The sequence below is a fragment of the Strongylocentrotus purpuratus genome, unplaced genomic scaffold (genome assembly GCF_000002235.5).
Source record: "Strongylocentrotus purpuratus isolate Spur 01 unplaced genomic scaffold, Spur_5.0 spur5_scaffold_1, whole genome shotgun sequence".
In the NCBI taxonomy this organism is placed as follows: Eukaryota; Metazoa; Echinodermata; class Echinoidea; order Camarodonta; family Strongylocentrotidae; genus Strongylocentrotus; species Strongylocentrotus purpuratus.
Genome location: NW_022145594.1, coordinates 11,590,838 through 11,616,915, shown reverse-complemented (window position 1 = coordinate 11,616,915; position 26,078 = coordinate 11,590,838). Strand labels below are relative to the sequence as shown.

The 26,078-nt window shown below is 37.1% G+C and overlaps 2 protein-coding genes across 2 annotated transcripts; one reads left to right on the top strand and one right to left on the bottom strand.

Annotated features, from left to right (window-relative positions):
* Positions 1–177: 177 nt before the first annotated feature.
* On the bottom strand, positions 178–7,367 carry LOC115921238 (cilia- and flagella-associated protein 251-like). The gene is made up of 3 exons (XM_030978514.1): positions 7,278–7,367; positions 7,047–7,232; positions 178–387 (listed from the first exon to the last, which is right to left on the bottom strand). Exons 1-3 carry the CDS (start codon positions 7,365–7,367, stop codon positions 178–180), a joined length of 486 nt encoding a protein of 161 aa, XP_030834374.1.
* Positions 7,368–17,747: 10,380 nt separating this feature from the next.
* LOC105441366 (tenascin-X-like) lies at positions 17,748–25,162 on the top strand. The gene is made up of 10 exons (XM_030978513.1): positions 17,748–17,896; positions 18,335–18,469; positions 19,542–19,694; positions 20,337–20,468; positions 20,813–20,983; positions 21,157–21,288; positions 21,920–22,222; positions 23,300–23,662; positions 24,148–24,265; positions 24,913–25,162. The coding sequence occupies exons 1-10, from the start codon at positions 17,797–17,799 to the stop codon at positions 25,160–25,162; spliced, it is 1,857 nt and encodes a 618-aa protein (XP_030834373.1). The 5' UTR covers positions 17,748–17,796.
* The last annotated feature ends 916 nt before the right edge of the window (positions 25,163–26,078 follow it).

The following is a 26,078-nucleotide window of genomic DNA, read 5'->3' as shown; positions in this document are numbered from 1 at the left end:
CTGATGGTGCTCCTGCTACTGCTCCTACTGTGCGAATTCCTTGTTTTCCTCAAGCTCATCCTGCTTAGCTCTAGCTCCTTGGTATTCTGTTGCTCCACCTGATCCCTCTCTATATCCCCTTTCTGCTCCTCCTCATCTTGCTGCAACTGCTCTTTCATCACCTCTTCCTCCTCGAACTCATCCTGCATGCTTCTTCTCCACCTCCTCCTGCTCCTTATCTTCCTCCTCAAGTTCATCACTCTCCTTCTTCTCCTCCTCATCCACCTCAAATCGCTCAAATTGCTCCTTCACCATCTCTTCTTCCTCGAACTCATCCTTCCCCTTCTCCTCCTCCCCCTTCTTCTCCTCTTCCTCCTCGAGCTCATCAACCTGCTTCTTCTCCCCCTCCTGCTCAAATTGCTCCTTCACCATCTCTTACTCCTCGAACTAATCCTGCTTCTTCTCCTCATCCTTCTCCTTCTTCCCTTCTTCCCCCTCGAGCTCATCACCCTGCTTCTCCTTTACGTCCTGCTTAAACTATGCTGCTCCACTTCTTTAAGTTCCTCTCCCTGATAGATAGATGGATATAAATAGTTTTATTTATAAATTCCACCATCGCAACTGAATTGCCATTGTAATACAATTGAAAAGTATACGTATTCACAAGTTAAAAGTACAATAGTCTTAGAACGAAAACAGAATATATTAAATAAATCATCATATTAAAACTCTCTATAAAAATTCACTGAGTATGGAAATGAAGAAGGGATGAGTGAGAAATAGGAGCAAGGAGTAAGAATCAACAAAAGGTGAGAATAGAATGAGAGAAAAAGAAAGGAAGGGTAAATAACAATAATAAATCAAGTAAAATGAGGTGGAAAACATATGTAATGAACCCCCAGTTCCTCCTGCTCCTCGTGCTCCATATCCTGCTCTTCTACTTTCGGCGAATCCGAAGTTTCACTGGATGACGTATCGCTGATGCTTGGTCTCTAAGCATTCGAACGAAATCATCTATTTGTTCAACATTTATGTTGTTAGGTATACATACTATCAAACTCATTGACATCCGCCACCTATAGTTCGAAAGCAGGCAATACTCGAGTCGCTCGAGGTATAAAGTAGGAAGAGACGGCAATTGATATGAATATTCGCATGATAAGTTTGTATCTAAACAGATACAATGGCTCAAATAGCCCAAACAGCTGCGGAGGACTAAATAAGTGCATTATAAATATTGTATCTAAAAATGTCATTCGTGACGGAGACAAATTAGGTGATGTGCCGTTTTGAACTAGTCATAACACATGTAAAAACTCAATAGGAGATTTGATCTTTAAAAAAAAAAATCCACCCTCCACTCATATAACACGTTTATGTACGAGCTTATTTAGTAATCAAGGATGTAGAAACAGTAACAATGATTGTGCTGACTATTGTTTGGTACAACCGTGTTACCATTACATTAATGACAGCAGTAGGCTAAAAAAAATATTAAACAACAGAATAACACGTCGTTCATAAAGTTAAAGTTCTGATTATTTATCATACGAATATGTCGAATCACACAGAGCAGCAAGAAAAACAATGTTGACAGTCGAGAATCGTGAAGAGAAAATGTGCAGATGAGAATTGTCAGAGAGATAAATATTATCGATGTAGATTATAGTAAGAACCAAGGGGCTAATTCCACCGAATCTGACTCTAACCAAAAGGCTAGACTGCATGTTTAGATTTACGACCAAGCCAAGTAGGCCAACATATATGTACGGTGTAGCATTTGCTTGGCGGCTAACGCACATAGCGTGCGCTCTACGTTCGGGACACGAATTAAAATCTGAATTTTGAAATATCAAACAAATATCAAAAAATTTGCCTGGCGGGCCCCTTTGCCTTATTATATTCTTACTAATTCTAAATAAGTAAAATATTTTCCTTGTTGTTTGAGAACCATTTTCTTTATTTGACCGATTCGGACATAGATATCTCCTCAGTGCTTTCGCTGCATCTATGCCAGAACTGTAAAAATGGGAGCCCTACGTTACTATGGTTCCATAAATTATGCATCAAGTTGAGTTGGGTGACTAGCAAACAATATGTGTTAATGTCAAATGAACCGAGCTCCCAAGCATTGAATTGGGCACTGAAGTGATCTCATTCGTATCATATTTTGAATGGAGTATTGTGCTAGGTACGCGTACAATGCCAAATGTAAACATGACGTCATTCCAGTATCACACGGAACGAGTGCATTTCAATACCTTTTAAGGGCTTGTGACGAACGTTTTGAACCTTTCGCCGCACTTTGAGGAAGTTGGCCACATTAAAAAAAATAACGACGAAAGCTGGCTATGCCTTAAGTTCCTGTTACGGGAAAAACACTACTACCAGACTACATTTACCTACCAATTGACTTTTTAGGAACGACAGCTTGGTGGAAAATTAGAATAAGTCTATTACTTGAAACATCTAGGAACATCAACCTACCTGAGTACAGGAAACAGAAGCAAGAGGAGCAATATTTCAGATGAGCCTCTTTTTCTACTATTATGGATATCCGCAATCGAATCATTTCTGTGTCTATTCAGATGTTGGCCATTTTGATGTTGATGATCAGTCTGCACAGAGATACAGGGCAAGGTAGAAAAAACGAAATATATTACGAAAGCTTATAGGCCTACTGCACTCATTACAATCTTGGCTTTGATATTACCTTCTCCATGGTGTAGTATCTTTATGTTTTAGCTTTACTTATTCCTTAATTCCCAAGTAACTACAAGCAGGGGCGGCGATTTCTTTTCTATGACCGGGGGGGGGGGGCGAAATGTGAGGGACGAGGGAGCAGTGGCATAATGGGAAGAAATGTTTGGGAGAGGGGGCAGAAGAAAAAAAATCCGCATCACCACCACTCTTACACGTTACGCAGGCCCTGGGAACCTTTTTTTTTAAGTGAGGGGGGAGGGCTAAAGTATTTACGATCAGGTAGAGCAAAGCAAAGCAAAGTGGAGGGTACAATGACGTGGGGTCCAGGGCATATTTTAAAACCTTATTTGTGACACTGGCATGCAGGTCACTTATTGGGGTGGGGTCAGCCCCCATAAGCTCAGGGGTTTTAAGCATTAAATTACGATCAGATGAGCATCAAGGGGCCGTCTAAGAACCCTTTGTGGGGTCCAGGGAGCAGAGGCCCTGGAAGCTCAGGCGTTTTAGGAATTTAATTTCGGTCATATGAGTAACCAGGGGCCCGACTTAGGGCTCTTGGTTGGGCCCAGGGGGTAGGGCACCCGGAAGGTCAGGGAACAATTATGCCATTTATACAACATTTGTAAATCACTGGTATCAAATTAGAAATAAACCACGTTTGAATTTCATTTGGGGGGGGGGGGGGAACTTCCCCAAAAGCCCCCCGCCCCCATCAGTACGCAAATGCGAGGAAGCATAGTGAATGAGAGGGGTGAAGGTGACGGAAGTGACTACCCCGTCACATGTTTTTGAAGTTTTATTGCATTAAACAATTACATTCCTTTATAGCAAAACTATAGTATAAACGTTTATAGCAATATACTTTTTTTCACCCTTCAAGTTTCTCGGTATTTACTTGTACTTGTACATTTTGAAGGATATTATGCGAGGGAGCGTATCTACCGAGTTAGAAGATTTTTGAATTTTTATTTGTTTAAACGCTGCACTCTTGGGCCCTCCAGAGCCTATGTGTCATCTACTTCATTCATAACTACATCTTTATCTATGCATTACAATAATATAACGGTAAGAGGAAAGCCAAATATAATTGAGAGGTCAGTATTTACACGTGTATCGTATAAAGCATATTTGATATCACACAGTGTTGAGTTTAGAGCAAATAAATCTCCCCGAGACGACATGTACACACGCAATTGCTTCCTCTCTCTCTCTCTCTATCTCTATCTCTCTACTCTTTCTCTTTTTACTTTCATTCTCCTATTCTAACTATTCCAGCTCTTTTCTATGTAACTACATATCTCTTTAATACTTGCCATTCTCTAATATTATCTCATAAATCACGCCGGACCCTCCAATCCTCCCTTACCAAAAAGCCTAATGGTAAATGAATGGTGTTTGAATGGTAGCATCAATGGTAAATGGTATTTCAAAGGTGTGCCAATGGTTGATTCTGTATGGTGAATGGTGTTTCAATGGTGGTGTATGATGATAAGTGGTGAGCCAATAGTAGAGTATGTATGGTGGATGGTGTTTCAATGGTGGACTTGTTTGGTCAATGGTGTTTCAATGGTTGCGTCTGTATGGGGAATGGTGTTTCAATGGTGGAAGTGTATGGTGAATGGTGTTTCAATGGTAGAGTCTGTATGGCGAATGGTGTTTCAATGGTGGAGTTGTATGGTCAATGGTGGTGTCTGTATAGTGAATGATATTTCAATGGTGGCGTCTGTATGATGAATGGTGTTTCAATGGTGGAATTGTATGGTGAATGGTGTTTCAATGGTGGTGTCTGTATGGTGAATGGTGTTTCAATGGTGGAATTGTATGGTGAATGATGTTTCAATGGTAGAATTGTATGGTCAATGGTGTTTCAATGGTAGAATTGTATGGTGAATGATGTTTCAATGGTGGTGTCTGTATGGTGAATGGTGTTTCAATGGTGAAGTTGTATGGTCAATGGTGTTTCAATGGTGGAATTGTATAGTTAATGGTGTTTTTATGGTGGAATTGTATGGTCAATGGTGTTTCAATGGTGGAATTGTATGGTGAATGGTGTTTCAATAGCGGCGTCTGTATGGTGAATGGTGTTTCAATGGTGGGATTGTATGGTGAATGGTGTTTCAATGGTGGTGTCCGTATGGTCAATGGTGTTTCAGTGGTGGAATTGTATGGTCAATGGTGTTTCAATGGTGGTGTCTGTATGGTGAATGATGTTTCAATGGTGGAGTTATATGGTCAATGGTGGTGTCTGTATAGTGAATGATATTTCAATGGTGGCATCTGTATGATGAATGGTGTTTCAATGGTGGAATTGTATGGTGAATGGTGTTTCAATGGTGGTGTCTGTATGGTGAATGGTGTTTCAATGGTGGTATTGTATGGTGAATGATGTTTCAATGGTAGAATTGTATGATCAATGGTGTTTCAATGGTAGAATTGTATGGTGAATGATGTTTCAATGGTGGTGTCTGTATGGTGAATGGTGTTTCAATGGTGGAGTTGTATGGTCAATGGTGTTTCAATGGTGGAATTGTATGGTGAATGGTGTTTCAATGGTGGTGTCTGTATGGTGAATGGTGTTTCAATGGTGGAATTGTATGGTGAATGATGTTTCAATGGTGGAGTCTGTATGGCGAATGGTGTTTCAATGGTGGAACTGTATGGTCAATGGTGTTTTAATGGTGGAATTGTATGGTCAATGGTCAATGGACTTTGAGAAAGCTAGGTGTCCCTTATACTTTGAACTACAATTTGCTCTGTTATTTCGTTTTATTTTTCGCAATTTTTTCTTCATGATCAACGTTTCAAAGCTGACAAACTGCAAGGAATAATACCCTAGTCCTCAGGAACAATGATGGATCTTTAGTTTTTTCTTCAATTTGGAGTAATTTTGGATGTGATATGTGTCTCTTAACCGTGAGTAACTGCTGTTTTGTGCCTGTGGTCCCACTCATATGACTCTGTGATATATATTATTATACATTTGCTTACATGAACAGCCTGTTATTGTTAATTAAAGCAGCTTATAAATCATTCTATTTTCTTACAAAAATAGAAATATTACAGTATTAGGGGCACACCTTTAGAACTTTCATCAAGTTATTTATCTGATCGTAAACAATTAACAATTATAAATGAAGCTGCCTTTACAAAATAATGTTCAATGGTATTTCATATTTAAATTTCAATGATGTAAAAAGTACCATTCATCTACCATTGGTGATTATGCAAATGAGCGTCCATAACATTATTATTACGTTAAATGGTGGTATTTTACTGGTAGATGAATGGTGCCCAATGGTACTTTTCGAGCGTAATCTCAATGGTATCCGAATGGTATTTAAATGGTGTTTGTGAATGGTATCCGTATGGTATTTTCAGTGGTACTTCCGAATGGTATACCAATGGTATACCATTGAACATTTTTTGTAAGGGCTCTCTTCCTCCACTCTCCCTCTCCCCCTTTTAATCAAGCTCCCTTTTTCTATTCTTTCCCATATTGTGTATTTCGCAACTTATTTTTTCCGACTCCACACAAAGGTGAGTGAAATCAAGATTTAAAATAATAAGCTTTCATCCCAAATATAATATTGAATTTTGTTTTATTTCAAAGGTTATTCAATATATTCATTTGTAGTCTATGATAATGGTGACATGGAACTTTCAAGTTTTATCACACAGTGGTAGGTAAAACCATCAAACCCAACTAATGATAAGAAGTTGCACCGTTTATTGTGTGAAGGGCATGTGTGTAGGCATCCATGTTTCGAGTGACAATACGTGGTACTAATAGCATGTACAGGTCAATCTGATAACGCCCTCTTTAGGCAAATACATTACACTTTTCGTCTTCCTCTTCTCCCTCTTCTTCCTCCTAGCTCCCTCTCCTGTTCGGCCTACTTCTTCGTCTGCGGCTCCGACTTCTCATCCTCATACTTTAGCTCCTCATCCTCTACGTACACTGTCTTCCTTATCAACCTCATCCTGCTTCTCTTCCCTCTTCCCCTCCTCCTTCCGTTCAGACTGTTCCTCCTCCTGCCGTTGCTCCAATCGATCTTCCATCTTTCTCCTCCCCTTTCTGCTCCTCAAATTACTCGCCCTCAAACTTCTGCTTTTACCCCTCCTCCTTGACAAACTCCTCCACCTCATCCTGGTTCTCCTCTCCCAATCCTTCTAACTTTCGCCCCTACTCCTCTACGAACTCCTCCTCATCCACCTCCTCCGCCTCATTCGGCTTCTCCTCTCCATGTAGCTCCAACTACTGGTGCTCCAACTGATCCCTCTCTATATCCCCTTTCTGCTCCTGAAGCTGCTGCTCCTCCTCATCATGCTGCAACTGCCCCTTCTCGACCTCTTCCTCCTCGAACTCGTCCTGCATGCTTCTTCTCCTCCTCCTCCTCCTCCTTCTCCTTCTTTTTCTCCTCAAGTTCATCACCCTCCTTCCTTTCCTCAAGCTCATCACCTTGCTTCTTCTCCTCCTCCTGCTCAAATTGCTCCTTCACAACCTCTTCCTCCTCAAACCCATCCTTCTCCTCATCCTTCTTCTTCTTCCCCTCTTCCTCCTCCTTCTCCTCCTCCTGCTAAAATTGCTCTTTCACCCCCTCTTCCTTCTCCTTCTCCTTCTCCTCCTCCTGCTCAAATTGCTCCTTCACCACCTCTTCCTCATCGAACTCTTCCTTCTCCTCCATCTTCTTCCTCAAGCTCGTCACCCTGCTTCTCCTTCACGTCCTGCTTAAACTATGCTGCTCCACTTCTTTAAGTTCCTTTCCCTGATAGATAGATAGATGGATTGAAATGGTTTTATTTAAAAATTCTATCATCGCAACTGAATTGCCATTGTAATGCAATTGAAAAGTATACGTATTCACAAGTTAAAAGTACAATAGTCTTAGAACGAAGACAGAATATATTTTAAAAAATGAGCCTTCTATTTAATAATTAGCTTTAAAATGTACAGATCCTCATTCTCTAACATGTAGGTTCTCCTTCTCGTCATCCTCTTTTTCGTCCTCTGAGGGTCTTCCAGCTCCTCTTCCAACTCATCCTCGTCCTTCTGCTCCTGCTCCTGCTACCGCTCCTGTTGATTCTCCTCTATCTTCCTCCAGGTCCTCCCCCAGTTCCTCCTGCTTCCCTTGCTCCATCTCCTGCTCTTCTACTTTCGGCGAATCCGAAGTTTCACTAGATGACGTATCGCTGAAGCTTGGTCTCTAAGCATTCGAACGAAATCATCTATTTGTTCAACATTTATGTTGTTAGGTATACATACTATCAAACTCATTAACATCCGCCACCTATAGTTCGAAAGCAGGCAATACTCGAGTCGCTCGAGGTATAAAGTAGGAAGAGACGGCAATTGATATGAATATTCGCATGATAAGTTTGTATCTAAACAGATAAAATGGCTCAAATAACCCAAACAGCTGCGGAGGACTAAATAAGTGCATTATAAATATTGTATCTACACATTGAATTCATGACGGGGACGAATTAAGTAATGTGACGCTTTGATCGAGACATAACACATGTCGGAACTCAATGGGAGATTTGATCTTTAAAAAAAATCCACCCTCCACTCATATAACACGTTTATGTACGAGCTTATTTAGTAATCAAGGATGTAGAAACAGTAACAATGATTGTGCTGACTATTGTTTGGTACAACCCTGTTACCATTACATTAATGACAGCAGTAGGCTAACAAAAAATTAAACAACAGAGTAACACGTCGTTCATAAAGTTAAAGTTCTGATTATTTATTATACGAATATGTCGAATCACAGCAAGAAAAACAATGTTGACAGTCGAGAATCGTGAAGAGAAAATGTGCAGATGAGAATTGTCAGAGAGATGATTACTATCGATGTAGATTATAGTAAGAACCAAGGGGCTAATTCCACCGAATCTGACTCTAACCAAAAGGCTAGACTGCATGTTTAGATTTACGACCAAGCCAAGTAGGCCAACATCGGTGTAGCATTTGCTTGGCGGCTAACGCACATAGCGTGCGCTCTACGTTCGGGACATGAATTAAAATCTGAATTTTGAAATATCAAACAAATATCAAAAAATTTGCCTGGCGGGCCCCTTTGCCTTATAATATTCTTACTAATTCTAAACAAGTAAAATATTTTCCTTGTTGTTTGAGAACCATTATCTTTATTTGACCGATTCGGACATAGATAGCTTTCGCTGCATCTATGCCAGAACTGTAAAAATGGTAGCCCTACGTTACTATGGTTCCATAAATTATGCATCAAGTTGAGTTGGGTGACTAGCAAACAATATGTGTTAATGTCAAATGAACCGAGCTCCCAAGCATTGAATTGGGCACTGAAGTGATCTCATTCGTATCATATTTTGAATGGAGTATTGTGTTAGGTACGCGTACAATGTCAAATGTAAACATGACGTCATTCCAGTATCACACGGAACGAGTGCATTTCAATACCTTTTAAGGGCTTGTGACGAACGTTTTTAACCTTTCACCGCACTTTGAGGAAGTTGGCCACATTAAAAAATAACGACGAAAGCTGGCTATGCCTTAGTTCCTGTTACGGGAAAAAACTACTACCAGACTACATTTACCTACCAATTGACTTTTTAGGAACGACAGCTTGGAGAAAAATTAGAATAAGTCTATTACTTGAAACATCTAGGAACATCAACCTACCTGAGTACAGGAAACGGAAGCAAGAGGAGCAATATTTCAGATGAGCCTCTTTTTCTACTATTATGGATATCCGCAATCGAATCATTTCTGTGTCTATTCAGATGTTGGCCATTTTGATGTTGATGATCAGTCTGCACAGAGATACAGGGCAAGGTAGAAAAAACGAAATATATTACGAAAGCTTATACTGCACTCATTACAATCTTGGCTTTGATATTACCTTCTCCATGGTGTAGTGTCTTTATGTTTTAGCTTTACTTATTCCTTAATTCCCAAGTAACTACAAGCAGGGGCGGCGATTTCTTTTTTATGACCGGGGGGAGGGGGGGGGGGGCGAAATGCGAGGGACGAGGGAGCAGTGGCATAATGGGAAGAAACGTTTGGGGGAGGGGGCAGAAGAAAAAAAATCCGCATCACCACTACTCTTACACGTTACGCAGGCCCTGGGAACCTTTTTTTTAAGTGGGGGGGGGGGGGGGCTTAAGTATTTACGATCAGGTAGAGCAAAGCAAAGCAAAGTGAAGCGTACAATGACGTGGGGTCCAGGGGCAAAGCCCCGGCGGGTGTCAAGCTCAGGGGTTTTGGGCATTTAATTATGGTCAGATGAGCATATTTTAAAACCTTATTTGTGACACTGTCATGCAGGTAACTTATTGGGGTGGGGTCAGCCCCCAGAAGCTCAGGGGTTTTAAGCATTAAATTACGATCAGATGAGCATAAAGGGGCCGTCTAAGAGCACTTTGTGGGGTCCAGGTAGCAGAGGCCCTGGAAGCTCAGGCGTTTTAGGAATTTAATTTCGGTCATATGAGCAACCAGGGGCCCCACTTAGGGCTCTTGGTTGGGCCCAGGGGGTAGGGCACCCGGAAGGTCAGGGAACAATCATGCCATTTATACATCATTTGTAAGTCACTGGTATCAAACGTTTATAGCAATATACTTTTTCCCCCTTCAAGTTTCTCGGTATTTAATTGTACTTGTACATTTTGAAGGATATTGTGCGAGGGAGCGTAGCTACCGAGTTAGAAGATTTTTGCATTTTTATTTGTTTAAACGCTGCACTCTTGGGCCCTCCAGAGCCTAAAATGTGTTGAAGTCTTTGCTATACAATCCCCCCTAAAAATTCGAGGGGAAGACGTGTCCCCCCGTTCCCCCGGGATCGCCGCCCCTGACTACAAGCAAATTAAGTTGATTTAGGGTGTATTATGTAGGTGTTAATGTTTTGAAGAGGTGGATATTTCGTGAAGGTGTCGTAAGATAATTGATCATTCACTTGACTCTCAATCCAAGGGTTGAGGGTACACATCTCAGCCGGGCACTAATGCCCCTTGAGAAGATACTGTATTAATCAGTGGCGGATCCAGGGGGAACGGGGGGGACACGTCTTCCCCTCGATTTTTTTAGGGGGGATTATCTCCCCTCAAAATTTGAAAAAATGGGTGCACACCCCCTGGAAAAAAATGTGTAAAAACACGTAAATGTTACCTTTTTGCGGAGATGCCCCCCCCCTGGCTCTCAAGGGGGGGGGGGGTGCAAATTTTCTAATTTTCTCCAGCACAAATTTGCCAGCACAAACGTAGCTAGTTCGCCGTCATGCAATACCAAACTAGAATGTTCCACTATGTTACAGGGTGTATATGCCATTGGGTAGGATGTGTGAACCGGGTGTGCGGAAATGGTGTGTTGGGGGGGGGGGGAGGGGAAGTGAGAGTGTTCATATGTGTGGTAATTGTATGTGTGTCAACAATTTAAGACTAATAAATGACAGATGGCTATTAAATCATAAATCTACAATGATGGGTAAACTGTGTACATCACAGTCCACAGATAAATGTGCCTTGAACGTATATAGCAGACGGCAATCGGCGGATCAGACGACACTTGATAGTAACTTTGTATGTGAGATTGCTTTGCTAAATATAAAATACAAGAACCTTTAACTATCATTGATATCTGATAATTAAACAGTAGGTAAAATAAACCTACCAAACTACATAATTCAATGAAATACTTGACTGAAAGTGGGGGAATTTGATATGGTGCACAATTGCAACCTTCTGTATATAATCGAAAAGTCCATGGCGTTCATGAATAGTCATGTTTTTGCTTACCTAGGCAAAATGCTTGACTATACTAAATGGAAAAATTACGGTGGGGGTTGGCTGAAATGGACATAATGAACCAATCAGAACTGATCTATGATAATTCATGCTTGTTATCCCTCGTGTGCTTGACCTATAACCTTACAATCGCATGACAAATCGCGTCCAAAGTTCGACTTGTTGCACATGTGTAGGCAATGGCGAGCTTGCGACCTATTTTGATCAAATTATGGTGGGTGAACTTTCAAAAGTCAATGGGACATGAGGGTTCCAATGAAAGAGCTAGTGTCAACGTACGTCGAGGTGGATGTGCTTTTCGTTTAAACAAAAAATGAATTTTTAACGATTTTTGTTGGGTAAAAGTCCATAGGCTAACATGTTAGGCTGCTGGACTTTGACGATAGAAGGCGTTGTCCAATGAGACTAAACGGAGCTATATGATAAACTTGTTTGTTTTAATGACATTGTTGCCTAGAAGAGGTTTGGGAATTTATAATACTACATTTATCATTATTATTATTACATTACAATTCAGTTAATGGGCAGATATGTAATACTCCAGGCTGGCTAAACTTCGGTGATTCACAGTACCTCATCGTTAACGAAGGAAGGAACTGGTTCGATGCGAACATGTACTGTGAAGAGCAAGGTGGACATCTCGCAATCATTACTTCTCATGAACAAAATGTAAGTGAAAATAAAATTCACCAATATGTATTCACCAATATGATTTTATTACTAATATTTCCTTTTCCCTTCGTCCCATTTCAACAGTTTGTATAAACCGCTGTTACATGTTAATTAAAAAATGTGTAGTACATTACCTTACATCACGTATACTCATATTGGATATTTAAAAATGTCTAAGATATTTCCTTTGCGGTTCTAGGACAATTAACATGCCCCCCCCCCTGAAAATTATCATCCAAGGAGCACCCGCCCCGAGGAAAATTACCCCCTTGAAAATTACCCCGAGGACAATTACATCCTAAGATAATTACGGCCCCAAGGAAAATTACCCCCGGGAAAATTTGAGATAATTTTCTAAATCATAAGCAGTGGTCACAACAATATAATTGTATAGCCCAATAATCAAACGATATTATGTGTCTTTTGTCTTGTTTTGTCCATTTTTTTTCCAAGAAGATAAGAAATATGTTATTGAAAATATTTTTTGTTGTTAACTCAACAGTTCAAGTTATATTTGAATCTTGAGTAGTCAATTTTATTTATGTAAATTTAAATTACATTGAATATATTTTTGTTAATTTGTTGCAAATGAAAAGCAATAAAATCCATGTGGAGGGATAAATATGGGGAAAGGAAAATTGTCTATTAATGATTTTTCTGTTAGAAATGAAAATAAAAATTAAAACTGAAACATTTTCTAAAATGCTGTTAAATTTATCTGATTTAAATGCTGTAATTTGTTGGTAATTGGCATCTCATTTAAACTTGGCATGTGACATAAAATGTAAATAGTTTGAAATATGCTTCTTGTATGCTGATTTATCTTCGCAAAATTTTAACTTTAAGATCTCCAAGAAGGCACAATAATTAACCATTTGCTTCCAGAAGTCATGACAAGTCAAACGTTTGGGGTGGGGGGCTTGGGGCCGCACTGAATAATGCAAAATGTCCGGCGAGCCGCGACTAGCTCATGAATTATAATGCCTATTTTATAGCGTCGTTTTTTTTTTTTGGGGGGGGGGGGGGCTCTCTGTGAAACGTATTAAGTACGACAGCTTGTCAATTGAATTCTGTTTATATTAATCCCCATGACCACGTTCCAAGGGGGAAAAACCCAGTAAAATGCCAGGTGTAAACTTTTCGGATTTAATATTCCAGTATGGGTTTTAAGTGGAGGTAGCGGAAGTAGTGGAAGTAGCGGAAGGATGAGAACTGCCTATGGGAGTTAGTACCACGAGTCCCTGGTTGGATGACTGTGTTTGCGTTTACTTTGTTTCTAGCTTTCATTTAGCCTATAGTTTGAAGAAGTTACGCCGATCAAAAATAAGATGAACTTTTGAAGATGCAATCAGTGTTGCCAATTTGTGTTTCACTGAATGATGACAACTTCGAATATTCATATCCTTCCTATTTTTAATCGGATTTTGCTCAAAATTTCATAATTGGGGAAGGTCCCCATCTTCCCCATTTTCCTGGAGGGTGATTGTCCAGGGGCTAATTTTCCTGATAAGGTCTTTTTCGCTTTTGATACCATTTTCACCAAGCATTGAATTATAATACTTGGTTTGTATTTATTTTGGCATATACATACTCCCACAGCTGCTTATCAAAATACCAGTGGAGTCATATCTTTCTCCACTTCATCTCTCTTCCTTTTGGTCTCATGAAATATTATCTGAAGAATCAAAGTACACGAACCCGACGGCCCAATCGAAAAAATGCCCCCGAGATCGATATATTGGTCTCAATTGCCTTTTGCACAATTCCTAGAACATTGGCAATCTTGTGGACTTTTGATCAGCTGGCATGTTCCTGTTTAAAAATTCTAAGTATTCGTACCTTTTATATGAGTCTTGTTGAATTAAGAACATGTAACATTTATGTCTCCCATATTTCTCAGAACACTGGCAGGGTAAGTTTTCACACATATGGTTGTTTTTCCTAAACCCTTTCCATAACGGTTTCTTTAATGTGAACATTTAAACAAAAATCAATTTTTATTGTATTTTATCACTGGTTCGAAATCTATTTTAACATACAAGGCCTGTTATGAGTGTCTTACTGAGTACCGCAGTGGAAGCCCGTTTCCCTAACAAAACTTTTGAAACAATAAAACACGTTTAAAACAATAAAATAACACTTTATTTATTACAACCCTGCAAGAGTATTCCTTGAATTATATTCTTTTAACAATCACCCTTTTTCCCACTTCTCAGAATTTTCTCGTCACCTACTCAACGAAATATTATGAGGCATATAACTACTGGATAGGACTTCGTGACGAAGACGGTGATGGACAGTACACATGGATTAACAGCACACAACCAGAGTTAATGTACAATAAGGATAATACAAATATTACTAATGATAATAGTAACAATAGCAATTATATAAGATAAAAATAATACTACTACTAATAATAGAAATAATAATAATAATAGAAATAATAATAATAATAACAAAACAAATAACAACAATGATAGCAATGATAATTATAATAATAATAATAATAATACTGAAGATAATAATAATGATATGGCCAATAATAATCATCATCATCGTCATCATAATCAACATCATAATTATGGAATGATATTTACATAATAAAATGATACAAATATTGGCTGGTAAAAGAGCCAGACAAAAGCCCATGTGCTATTCAGGCCTGACCTGATTAAATCAAAAACAATTATCCACAATGATAATGATTATTTTGAAAATCAATATACTAATGGTGGTGATGTGAATGAAGATGATTGCATTGATAATATTTGCATAACCACTTCACAACTAGGTCTTATGCTACCCTTTGAGACACAAATTGAAATAATAGTCTTATACAGCAATCTTACTGTTTTCCGAATTTGTCTCGCAGAGGGATAGTATTAGAATGAGTTACATAGAGAAATAAGAAGAAGTATACATAATATGGATGTACATCAAACAAACGTATAATTAACTAAAATAACATGCAAACATATATGACTTCAGATTCTTTTAAAATGTTTCTAGGAATTCTACTGAACTTTTGAAATCACTTAAAAAAGACCGCATCTACTTTTAACAAATCAACCTTATGCATGTCAATAACCCTGTCCATCAGATTTTTACATTACATTACATTGACGCATTACGTAATCTGAACATGAATTTTAGGGGGATGTACAATAAGGTACAGAACTAGGCCCTTCTCGAATAGAAAATGTGTGTAAAATAAGGCATTTTCGGGATATTCAAAGGCATTTATTCGGTTGTGAAGAACAAGTCAATAGTACACTATGAATATTCTTTTTCCTGGATAGGTACTCAAATTGGCTACCTTCAGAACCGTTAGGGCGCAATAGATGTGTTGGCATGAGATCTACATACAGCATGTTAAATCTAGGGGGATGGCAAACAACTAATTGTTTATATGTGCGCGTCCACATATGTCAACGTCCGAAAGGTAAATATATTCATGATATATTAATATTTCTGTGGCCAATGCAACGGTAACATCAGCGGTGATCGACATCAGTAACTTTGCCAATACATCTTTCATTTATGTTGTTCGGTCACTGAAAAGTTTCTAACCACCACCCTAATGCAGCAATGAATGAATAAACGAATAGATTAATTGAATAATGCATAAATAAATACATAGATAAATAAATCAATCAATGAAATCAATGTAGTGATAATAAAAAAAATTATAATAATGAAGGAAAAAACGATACAAACAATTGTTTAAAAATAAAATAAGAAATTTAAACTATACTTGTGTCATATTTACATCGTCAGCTTCCCGTTGTATGTGGCAACGTTTCGGCCAATCGTTATATCGGTTCTTCGACGAAGAGATGTCTTATGATGATGCTAGAGCACACTGCATGGGAAATGGCGGTGACCTGGCCATTATCAAATCAAAAGAACTCAATGTAAGAGAGAAAAAACCTACGCTTTCACCTGTATGAATTGTATAATTAAATTTTATTTCGTTTTCAAGGAGCATATATAATCATATTGCCATGTCACGGCATTGGTGAATTATCTTTAGCCGTAGGTAATATAAATCATTTAATGAGAATATTAAGCCCAGTTTATAACAGTTATTTATATTGGAGCCAAGCTTTTAACATATATTCAGATTTGGAAAATGAATATCAGTGATATGTTTGGATTGGAACATATCATGTTATGATATCCAATAAATATTGTTCATGTAAACACTTCTTTCGAGTGGAAATTTCCGGTAATGGCAAAGCTATGTCGGAAGTACTGGCCTTTGACAACGTTTATGATATTATTTTAAGACGACATGGGGAGAAAAAAATTGTCCCCATTTATAATTCTGTTTTGTATTCTTTTTCCACGTTTCATTTCAAGAACTTCCTGGCAGGATTCCTACCAATCTCAAACCCGACGATAGCTTGCTTTTGGTTAGGAATTAATAGAGAATATGGACAAGATGATAGTTTTATATGGGTAGATGGCACAGCGGAAAGGTAATTTTACATCATTCTCTTCTCCTTCCTTTTGGTTGTATTTCATTTCCCTTTAGTTTCCATTAACAACGAGCCATTTCCTTTTCTTTTTCTTTCTCTAAAATAGAAAAACAATAAATATAGATTCAAAGAGATTTTGTGTTTACTTTAAGAAGCCTAATGCAGTCCTTGACAATAAGTCTCCTGCTATGCTTATACATGCATTTGTTTTATCTCGATTAGATATTGGCAATGCTCTTCTTTTCAATATCACTTCAGGCAATCTTGACAAACTTCATCATGCTCAGAATGCAACTGCCAGGGTTTTATCAGGGACATCTAAATATGATCACATTTCTCCTGTTCTCAAAAAGCTGCACTGGTTGCCAATCCGCAAGCGCATAGAATTCAAAATCCTTCTCCTCACATGGAAGGCTATAAACGGATTGGCACCAAAGTATTTACAAAACCTTATATGCCTTATACACCAGCTCGTAGTCTAAGATCATCACACCAGCATCTTCTTAAGATCCCAAAGACACGAGTAGCTTGTGATGAAAGAGCTTTTTCATCTGCAGCACATTGTCTTTGGAATAATTTTCCATTTAATTTGAGAATCATAAGGTCCTTAGAGACCTTTAAATCCAAGCTGAAATCTTATCTTTTTTAACAATACCTGTACTTGGTACTATGACACTTATCCAAACTTTCTTGTCCAAACTTTCTCATTTTTTCTATTTTTCTTGTGCGCCTCGGAATAGCAATGTCTAGATAGACGGCGCTATACACATGCCTATTATTATTATTATTATTATTATTATTTCCTCATTGTACCAAAATAATTTGCTCTTTTATACACCTTTATACAAGCAGTAAAGACCATGGGCCAGCTACTCGAAACATTCTAAGTTCGTGAAAGTCCCATTAAAAAGGGCGTGTAAATTCTATAACACATGTTTCAGTGGGATGTGCAAGAAGTTAGTATGACGGTTTCGAGAAACGGTCCCCTATTCCCGCTGATTTTGGTGTGATATACCAGTGTCCCTGAGTGTTGAGACTAATGTATTGTGATATTGAACGATGATTAACTTGTTTTATCATTGTCCAACTCAACCATGCCATGTGGTATGATAGAAGAAATGAGTCTTCCTGGGCTCCAGGAGAACCGAACGGGGCGCATGAAGACTGCGCATGCATGTACGATTACGTGTCTGTAACACATGTACGTCATGGGAAGTGGAATGATCTCGCGTGTTCGAATCGATCAATGCCATACATCTGTGAAAGGCCTCAGGGTAAGTGTGCTCTGTAACTTTGTACAAGTGAATGTTTTAGATGGTTATATTTTTAAAAAAATTTTGATGTTGATTTAACAATAACCTCAATACATCTTAGAACCAATTGATTAATAATGAATCAGAGGAATATTGCAAACGTTGATTCTATAACATCCCTTTTAATAGGATTTGTGTGTAGAGTCATGACAAACTCCAGCAATGGCACAGTGATGTTTAAGGACATTGTTTTGACCTGCTTAGCAGTTTGACATACATTGTTATTAAGTTTTACTTTCTAATAAAAAAGAGAGCAATTCTGAAAGGAATATTTTACCTTTTATCACAAATTAGAAAGTGTCAGATTTGTTAAAACTCCAATGATGAATTGAAAACATTCGTCGTTCACAAAATTCTCTTTATGTATTTTGACCATATAATATTTCTCTTTTCATAAAGGGTGTCCTCCAAGAAAATGGAATATGCCAATCTGTAATCGTCTGTGTGATAATTGTTATAACGGAGGAATTTGTAACACACAGACAGGAGCATGCATCTGTAATCCTGGGTTTACTGGTAAAAACTGCCTTACAGGTAAGTCGTTAACATTCTATCTTTTGTAACGTTTTTGTTAAAGTTTTTAAAAAGTTTATAAAAAGTTACAAAGATTTGATCATGATAATTTTTGTTTGATAGTTTTCTTTGACTATTCTATTTTCCCTACTTTCTGTGCTATCCCTACTATTTATTTTCTTTTTCTGAAAAATATAGTTTCCTTTTAACCTGTATTTAGTCTTTGTAATTTGTATTTATTCTTTGTACAATTTGTAATTATTATTGATATAATTTGTGTAATGTTGTCTTCTGTTGTATACGGACTTGCTGAAAAACAGGCTTGCGGCTGAAGCAGGTTTTTTAATCAACGTATTGAAATAAATAAAACATAACATAACATAATATATTGTTTTAGATATCACCAGGAGCGGCGGAAGGCCTTCCAAAGTGTGGGGGAACCACACACAAAAAAAGGGGGGCACTTCTTTAGAAAAACGGGCATCAATAGAGGATAACCTCAAAGAAGTTGATACATACCCCTACGTTATTATCTAAAACATTACCAAGTATCCGTTCTACTATTTCTCTAAGTACGTTTTTGTTTTTAATCTCTGGCTACAATTCGCATGTCAAAAAATTCCCAAACCATTGCTGTAAACTCTATTAACCCTTTGCAAGGAAATATCATTGTCTATGCGTTATTATGCTACTTGTTCAGTCTTGTTCAGCGTGCGAATGTAAAGTATTATATCTACATCTATCTGGCATCATGAATTAATAAACCTACGTCTCATTATATCGAAAGGTATTACCATTCAGCTATTGTTGTAGATAGGAAACCAGCGTTCTTCGCCCCTGTTCTATCTTTCGTAATAGCAAGTCACTTTTTCCCTTTTATATTGATATTTTACTTAACCATTTTTATGTTATTTATAACATCAGCGATTAGGCATTAAGTGTGTAAAAAAATGTATTACCTCCTCAATACAACTTCATGTAATGTGTTGCAAAAAAAGGTATCAAATGTAAATCAATCCAATGTAAATGGCATATTAATGTTTTTCAGTATGTATGCTTGAAAAGATAATCAATTATCAATTATCATTAACAGCATGTGGCGACCAAAGGTTTGGGTCTGAGTGTGAACTTATATGCAGTTCTGTGGTAGCTGAAGATTTTTCTTGCAGCGACAACAAGTTTTGCTCTTCGGATCCAAATGAATGCAGCTGTATAGCTGGCTACGAAGGGGCGTTTTGTAGTGAAAGTAAGGTAGCACAATGTATTGTTTTTAAAGTAATCAAGTATGAAAGTGTGATTTATTTGAAATTGGTTGTAGAATAGCACTATGATCATTGTCAGTTACATTGCAACAACGTGGCATGATCAAGTATAAACCTTGAACATTTTGTTACATGAGGTATATTAAAATAATAGTTTATAATTAATCAGAATCCTTTGAAAATATTTCGATTACCTTTAATATGTTTTCCATCCATTTCTTTGTTCTTTTCTCCGTCCTCTCGTTTATTTTCGTAACTTATGATGAATATATATTTTTGGGGGTCTTCTTACTGGAGTGTGCATTTTCCTTTGTTATTAAGTATCTAGCCTGACATAATCTCTAACTTCTGGGAATTTTTCAATCGAATATACAAGTAGACAGAAATTTAATAGAAAATAGAAGACTGAATACATCATACTGCAAAATATATTCTCCTTCCTTTCAGGGTCCACATTTACCTTTGTAATTTTTGAAGGAACATGTAGGTGTTTTTTGTAGTTAAATAATTTTATGTTAAATGAATTAGGTCTTTGTTCTGATTCATTATTTTTATTCCAAATTTGTATAAGTATCTTTAGTTTCAAAGACTTTGATACCTGGAATTACATTATTCGATATTTTTAGCCTGCCGCGATGGACAGTTTGGCTCTGACTGTCTCCAGGATTGTCACTGTAAAGATGGAATGCCGTGTGATGTGTTTACTGGGAGATGTGAAGAGGGCTGTGAGCCAGGATGGTCAGGAGAAGGTTGTCAAGGTAAAGTATCATACTGGTCGTAACCAGAGACAGGGGAGGTTTTCAATATAAATCAATTTAAAGATATTTATTTAAAATATACAAATACAAAGCAATAAATAAACAGATGTCTTTGTGAAAATCAAAAATTATTATTGCATTCTTAAAGATACAAAATAATTAGAGAATACACCGCTGAATGCAACAAATAGCTAGACAGTTTTAACTAATAACATCGTAACCAATATAAATCAATCTTATAGTGACAGCTAAATAGGTCTATATCATTTAATACAGGAACCTTACAAAAATTTCCTGAAGCTTTTAAATACGCAAACATATTTATTGTTGTGCTTGTTTTACAGTGCCATCTGTTTGCCAAGTGGGATATTTTGGTGTCAACTGCACTGGCCATTGCAACTGTCCAGATAATGTTGGTTGTGACAAGGTCTCTGGATTCTGTATCACAACAGAAGGTCAATGTGAAGTAGGTTTTACATCAGACTCAGTGGACACACCCAATAGCTGCAACTCATGTGAGACTCCATTTCTGCATTAAATTAATTTGTAAATATTTCGTTGGTTTCATGCATAACTTGTCTCATCACTTTTCTGCCATCCGTCCTACCATGTTAGGAATACTTATATTGATAATTTACAAGTCATTTAGAAATGGTTAAATGCACAATCTTTCCCCTTTGTGGTTTAGTTGCTGGATGTTACAACCTGTGTTCCCGTACATGTCACTGTCGAGATGGTGAAGATGATTGTAACTCGGTGACTGGTTCATGTAGCTCAGGTAGATGCCACCCACGATGGACAGGAGAAAGCTGCCAAATAGGTATATATCGTTACTGCTTTATTCGTGTTTATCGTTTACTTCGATAAAGAGATGCTAAGTAGTTTAAACATGCGTTCACATTTTTGTGTTCACATTAGGTTATTATTATTATTATTATTATTATTATTATCATCATCATCATCTTGTTGTTTTTGTTGCCACACAGTTTCTTTACTGTGAGCTCACCATATTCCTTATCTCTCATTCTGTATCGGTCTATTTTATGTGAGAACTTTTAGCATTTATTATTTGCTATGAAACTAGAATGAAGACCCTTTTAATAGGTCAAACCCATTTGATTCATTTACATATTTATACAATTTCCTAATACTTCTTTCTCAATAATTGAAAAGAAAAGAAAGAATTCTGTAAATTTGCGAAGACGTGTCCCAATTAAAGTGGTCTTATTCAGAATGCAACCCCTGTCTGTGTCGCTTGCATTCAACCCTATCTGAGTAACTCTTTAATACCTTCGGTGAGTTGTGAGAGACATGTGAACAGAGCTCTTCCTTGTATTCCATCGGTCCGTTTATATCTTTTTAGTCTTAATAATAAACTCGACTGTAAACTGAAGCAAGAAGATTTGATGAGTTAACAGATGCTTTTCCCTATCTGTCTCCTTTATTGGTAGATCGCTTTTATTCTGCACGTGAGAAGACGAACCCAGGTGTTGCTATATTTTCCTGTGCATTCTCGTTTGATTCACCACCGAACAATGAACCTGACTATGTGAAAGCTACCACACGGGACTTCTCAATAGACAACTGGAAAATGGCCAAAAATCCTCCACAAAAGATCTCTTCAACACTCCTCAATTTTATGTTCAACATCCAAGATTTTCCGGATGACGTTCCTATTTACTGTTTCACAGGGGACCCTTTCAATAAATCGTCCGAGTTCGGCTATATAAGGTTGGCGTCTGCTGCTTTTTATGGTTCGTATATTTAATATACAAATATACTAAGCCGTGAGAAAGAATAGTGAAAATTATTTATCTGAGGAGGGTAACTGAGGGTAACAATAGTAACTGACATAGTTACTATTGCCAGTCCCTCCGAAAAATAGTACCATGCCAGTCCCTCCTCAGATAAATAAGTTCCACTATTCTTTCTCACAGCTTGGGATATTTGTGTATTAATAATGTACATTTAGGTAATATTAATGACATTGCTAGGTACTGTCTGATGTGCCTTTTGTCATAAATATATATAGATAGAAAGCTGGAACAACATCAATTCAGCTTCATAAGTCTCATCTTAAAGGGTTCGCCTTTTTACTTCAGTCTTTAATGTTGAAATATCTTAATAGAATATCGTGTAAATGCCAAACGTTAGGGGACTTATATAATTCTTACTTTCTTTAGGCAATCCAATCGGGTAATGTTATTTCCGATATTATGGTCATCTATTGCTAATTATATAGGTAACATATTTCTTATTAGTTGATCAAAATGCACAAAACCATTTTACTCAAGAATAAAGGCGTATTTATATGTAACATTATTTTTCTGCACTTCCGCTCAACAATGCAGTTTAAAATCAAACACCTAATGAATTAACTTATTATCTATTCATTCAACGTTTTTAGCAGAGGGTGGTTCCTTACGTGGAAATGTTTTTTTTTTTTTTTTGTAATCAAACAAATAATTATAGAGATTATGCAAAATGCATCAGTCTGTAAAAACTTTAGTTATTCATTTCTTGAAATGTTGGCTCGGGGTTTTCACCCAACATGTTCGATATCCCTTAAAACATACTTCTTCCGTAAGTAAATTAATGCGATTTACCTGTTTTTAATTTGTTAAGTCTAAGTATTTCATATTTCTTCTTTACTATCTGTATGGGCATTTTGTAAAGTGAACGCTGTGGTACTTTTAGTTTTTAGCGCTCCTGAATGATCGATAATATTATTATTATCATTGTTTTATTATTATTACTATTATATTACTATCATTATTACCTTTTTTATATTTTTATTTAATTTGTTGTTCGTCTTGACCTCACTTCTGCAGGTTTACCAAGTTTTAGTGGTGTACCAGAACTGCTTGGATTTGGATACTACCATGCAGCCATCGGTTGGAGACAATGGGACTCTAGCTCTGAAACAGGGGATGGACCTATTGTTGGCTACAAGGTCTATGTGCGATCAGGTAGCAATGTCGTGTTTGCTGAAGAAGTACAACCTCCAAGCATGGTCCCCATTACGGACCGTTCCGTATCGAAGAGGTCTGCTGAGAATGCCAGTGAGATGGTCATGTATAACGTCAGTGGACTTGAAGCAGGATCAACGTACTCTGTTCAGATTGCAGCGATACGAGATGGTATCAACGGTGAAGGAGAACAAGGACCAACATTGACATTTACAACAAAACAAGGTTGGCATCTCAAAGAAATGAAATCTAAATTACGAGTTATATGACGGCCCATGAGAATTATATAGCTTTGCTTGAAATATCATGAACCAAACTAAAAAATTGAACAGTTAAAATATATTTCGTCAAATGAAGAATGTATATATTGCTAATTACGATGTAAATATATTTTCCATTTATTGAACAATAATCACACACACACACGCACGCACTTTCTTGCGAGCGAACACACATTTTTCCATATGTGAACCATCAATGTCTAAGGTGTGCTAGTAAGCAACCTACTGTGACCGGTCTGTTCATAATCAATCATGACCAGATTATGCTAGTACCTGATCAACTCTGATGCTACCTTGGTTTTCCTAATCTAGTATCTGACTTATTTATTATCTATTTATTAACACTGATACTACCTTGGTATTTCTAACCGCTGTCAATTCTTTTTACTACCATCCGACAACACACACCATCCTCAAAATCAACTTTAGCTGGAGGTTCTGAAGTTCCTTCAGGTTCCATAGCAACTGCCGTGGGAAGCGCTGTTGGTGCTATTCTTGTGATTGTTATCGTTATAATTCTCATCATCTTCGTTTACAAGCGAAGAAGGTTAGAGAGACACCTTGTACTTAACTTGTCCCTCTCAACAGTCCATTCTCATCGTACTCCTTTCACGCACGATGATAAAACCATACGGTCATGAAAATACAAGCTGAATTATGATTGTGTTTTTTGTAGTCTTCAAAGTTATTTTAATTACTTTCTTCTTCGTTTTAAAGGCTATTCAATTTTAATATTATCAAGCATAACGCTTTCATAATGTTATGGCAACTAGTTTGAAAGTTAATGTTAATGACATGTATTTCAAAAGTACCATACCAATTACAACATGCCAATTGTCATGTTCACATGTTAATACAGTATATACCTATTTATTAGGGCTCAATTGAGATATTCTAAAACACAACGCTTTCTAAATGTTATGGCAACCTGCTTTGAAGACTTATTACATACATACATATTGATATTTATCTAGCGCCTTTACATAAACATGCTCAAAGCGCTTTACATTAGTAAATAAAGCAGAATAATTATTTTGCTGTCCAAGTGCATTACTGTAAAAATGTTATTATGTTAATGACATGCATGTTGACATATTTGTATATTTCTTTTTATTGGGACTTTACTATGTGATTAATTATGTATTTCATCAAATGAATGCAATTTATCTATGTTTTCATAACATTAACTTTCAGCAATGAATCAGCCACTACTAAGTCTAAAAGAAGGGAGTCCGATTCGTCTCCGCAGCATGAGGACCCTGTATTTGATCAGTCAGAGACAGACGGCCATACCTACCAAGATTTGAATCCCGTAGCTAAGAGCTATGCGAATCCTACTGACCATCATACCTATCAAGACCTTAAGAAACCTGATCAAGAAGCTAACTACGAAGAATTGAACGACGCCACGAAGAGAGATTATGTCAACGTACCAGGCATTTGAACAGTACTATATATGATAAAGCAGTAAATACAGTCTTAATGTCCTGATTAAGAATTGAATACATGAGAAGAAGAAACATCCAAGTCCTCACAATGATTTTGAGTAATCAAGAAAAAAGGGTTTACATAATTTTGAGAGAAAAATATTTTCGGTCTGAATTTATTATATATATATGTCCATGTATCAATCATTTCATGGAGATGAAACCATGCTTTAAAACTTATCGGAAAATATTAAAATGTATCTTAATCACTGTAAGAAAAACTATGATGATGGACTCGGGCGTTTCCTTTCATGTATCCAATTAGAATACCATGACGAAAAATTGTCAGCAACTATCATGGCTTTCTTTTCTTCGTCCTGTGCTCCTCTTTCTACATTTTCATTGACCATGTCTACTCGCGTTATTCCCAAATCTTTTGATATCGGGGATCAGTTGAAATATTTCCTTTTGAAATACCATGATTTGCACATGTCTGACAAATTTGGATAAACAAAATAGATTGTAGACCTTAGGTCCCATCACTACATGAAGTCAGGGTATGGAATTAGTTTCTTTAGATGGATATATATATATATATATAAATAATATTCTTCCTTTATTGAAGTCTGTTTCCTACTGTCATTTTCTGAATAATGCGAATGATGCATAAGAAAATTATTCTTACATCATGGAGCAACAAAATATAATTCTATTTTCGAAAATTGTATATATTTTTTTAATCCGCTGAGGTATCTGATGTAAACGATAATATAAATATGACATTTGTTTCGCATGATTCAATGCAGCTGAAAATATAAATGTTAATTAAGGAGTCATGTACACTGTTGGTCATAATGGTGGAATATTTATTTTTACCCCTGTTTAGGGAAGGATTTTTTAAAATTATTTATTTCTTATAGATCTAGATAATGG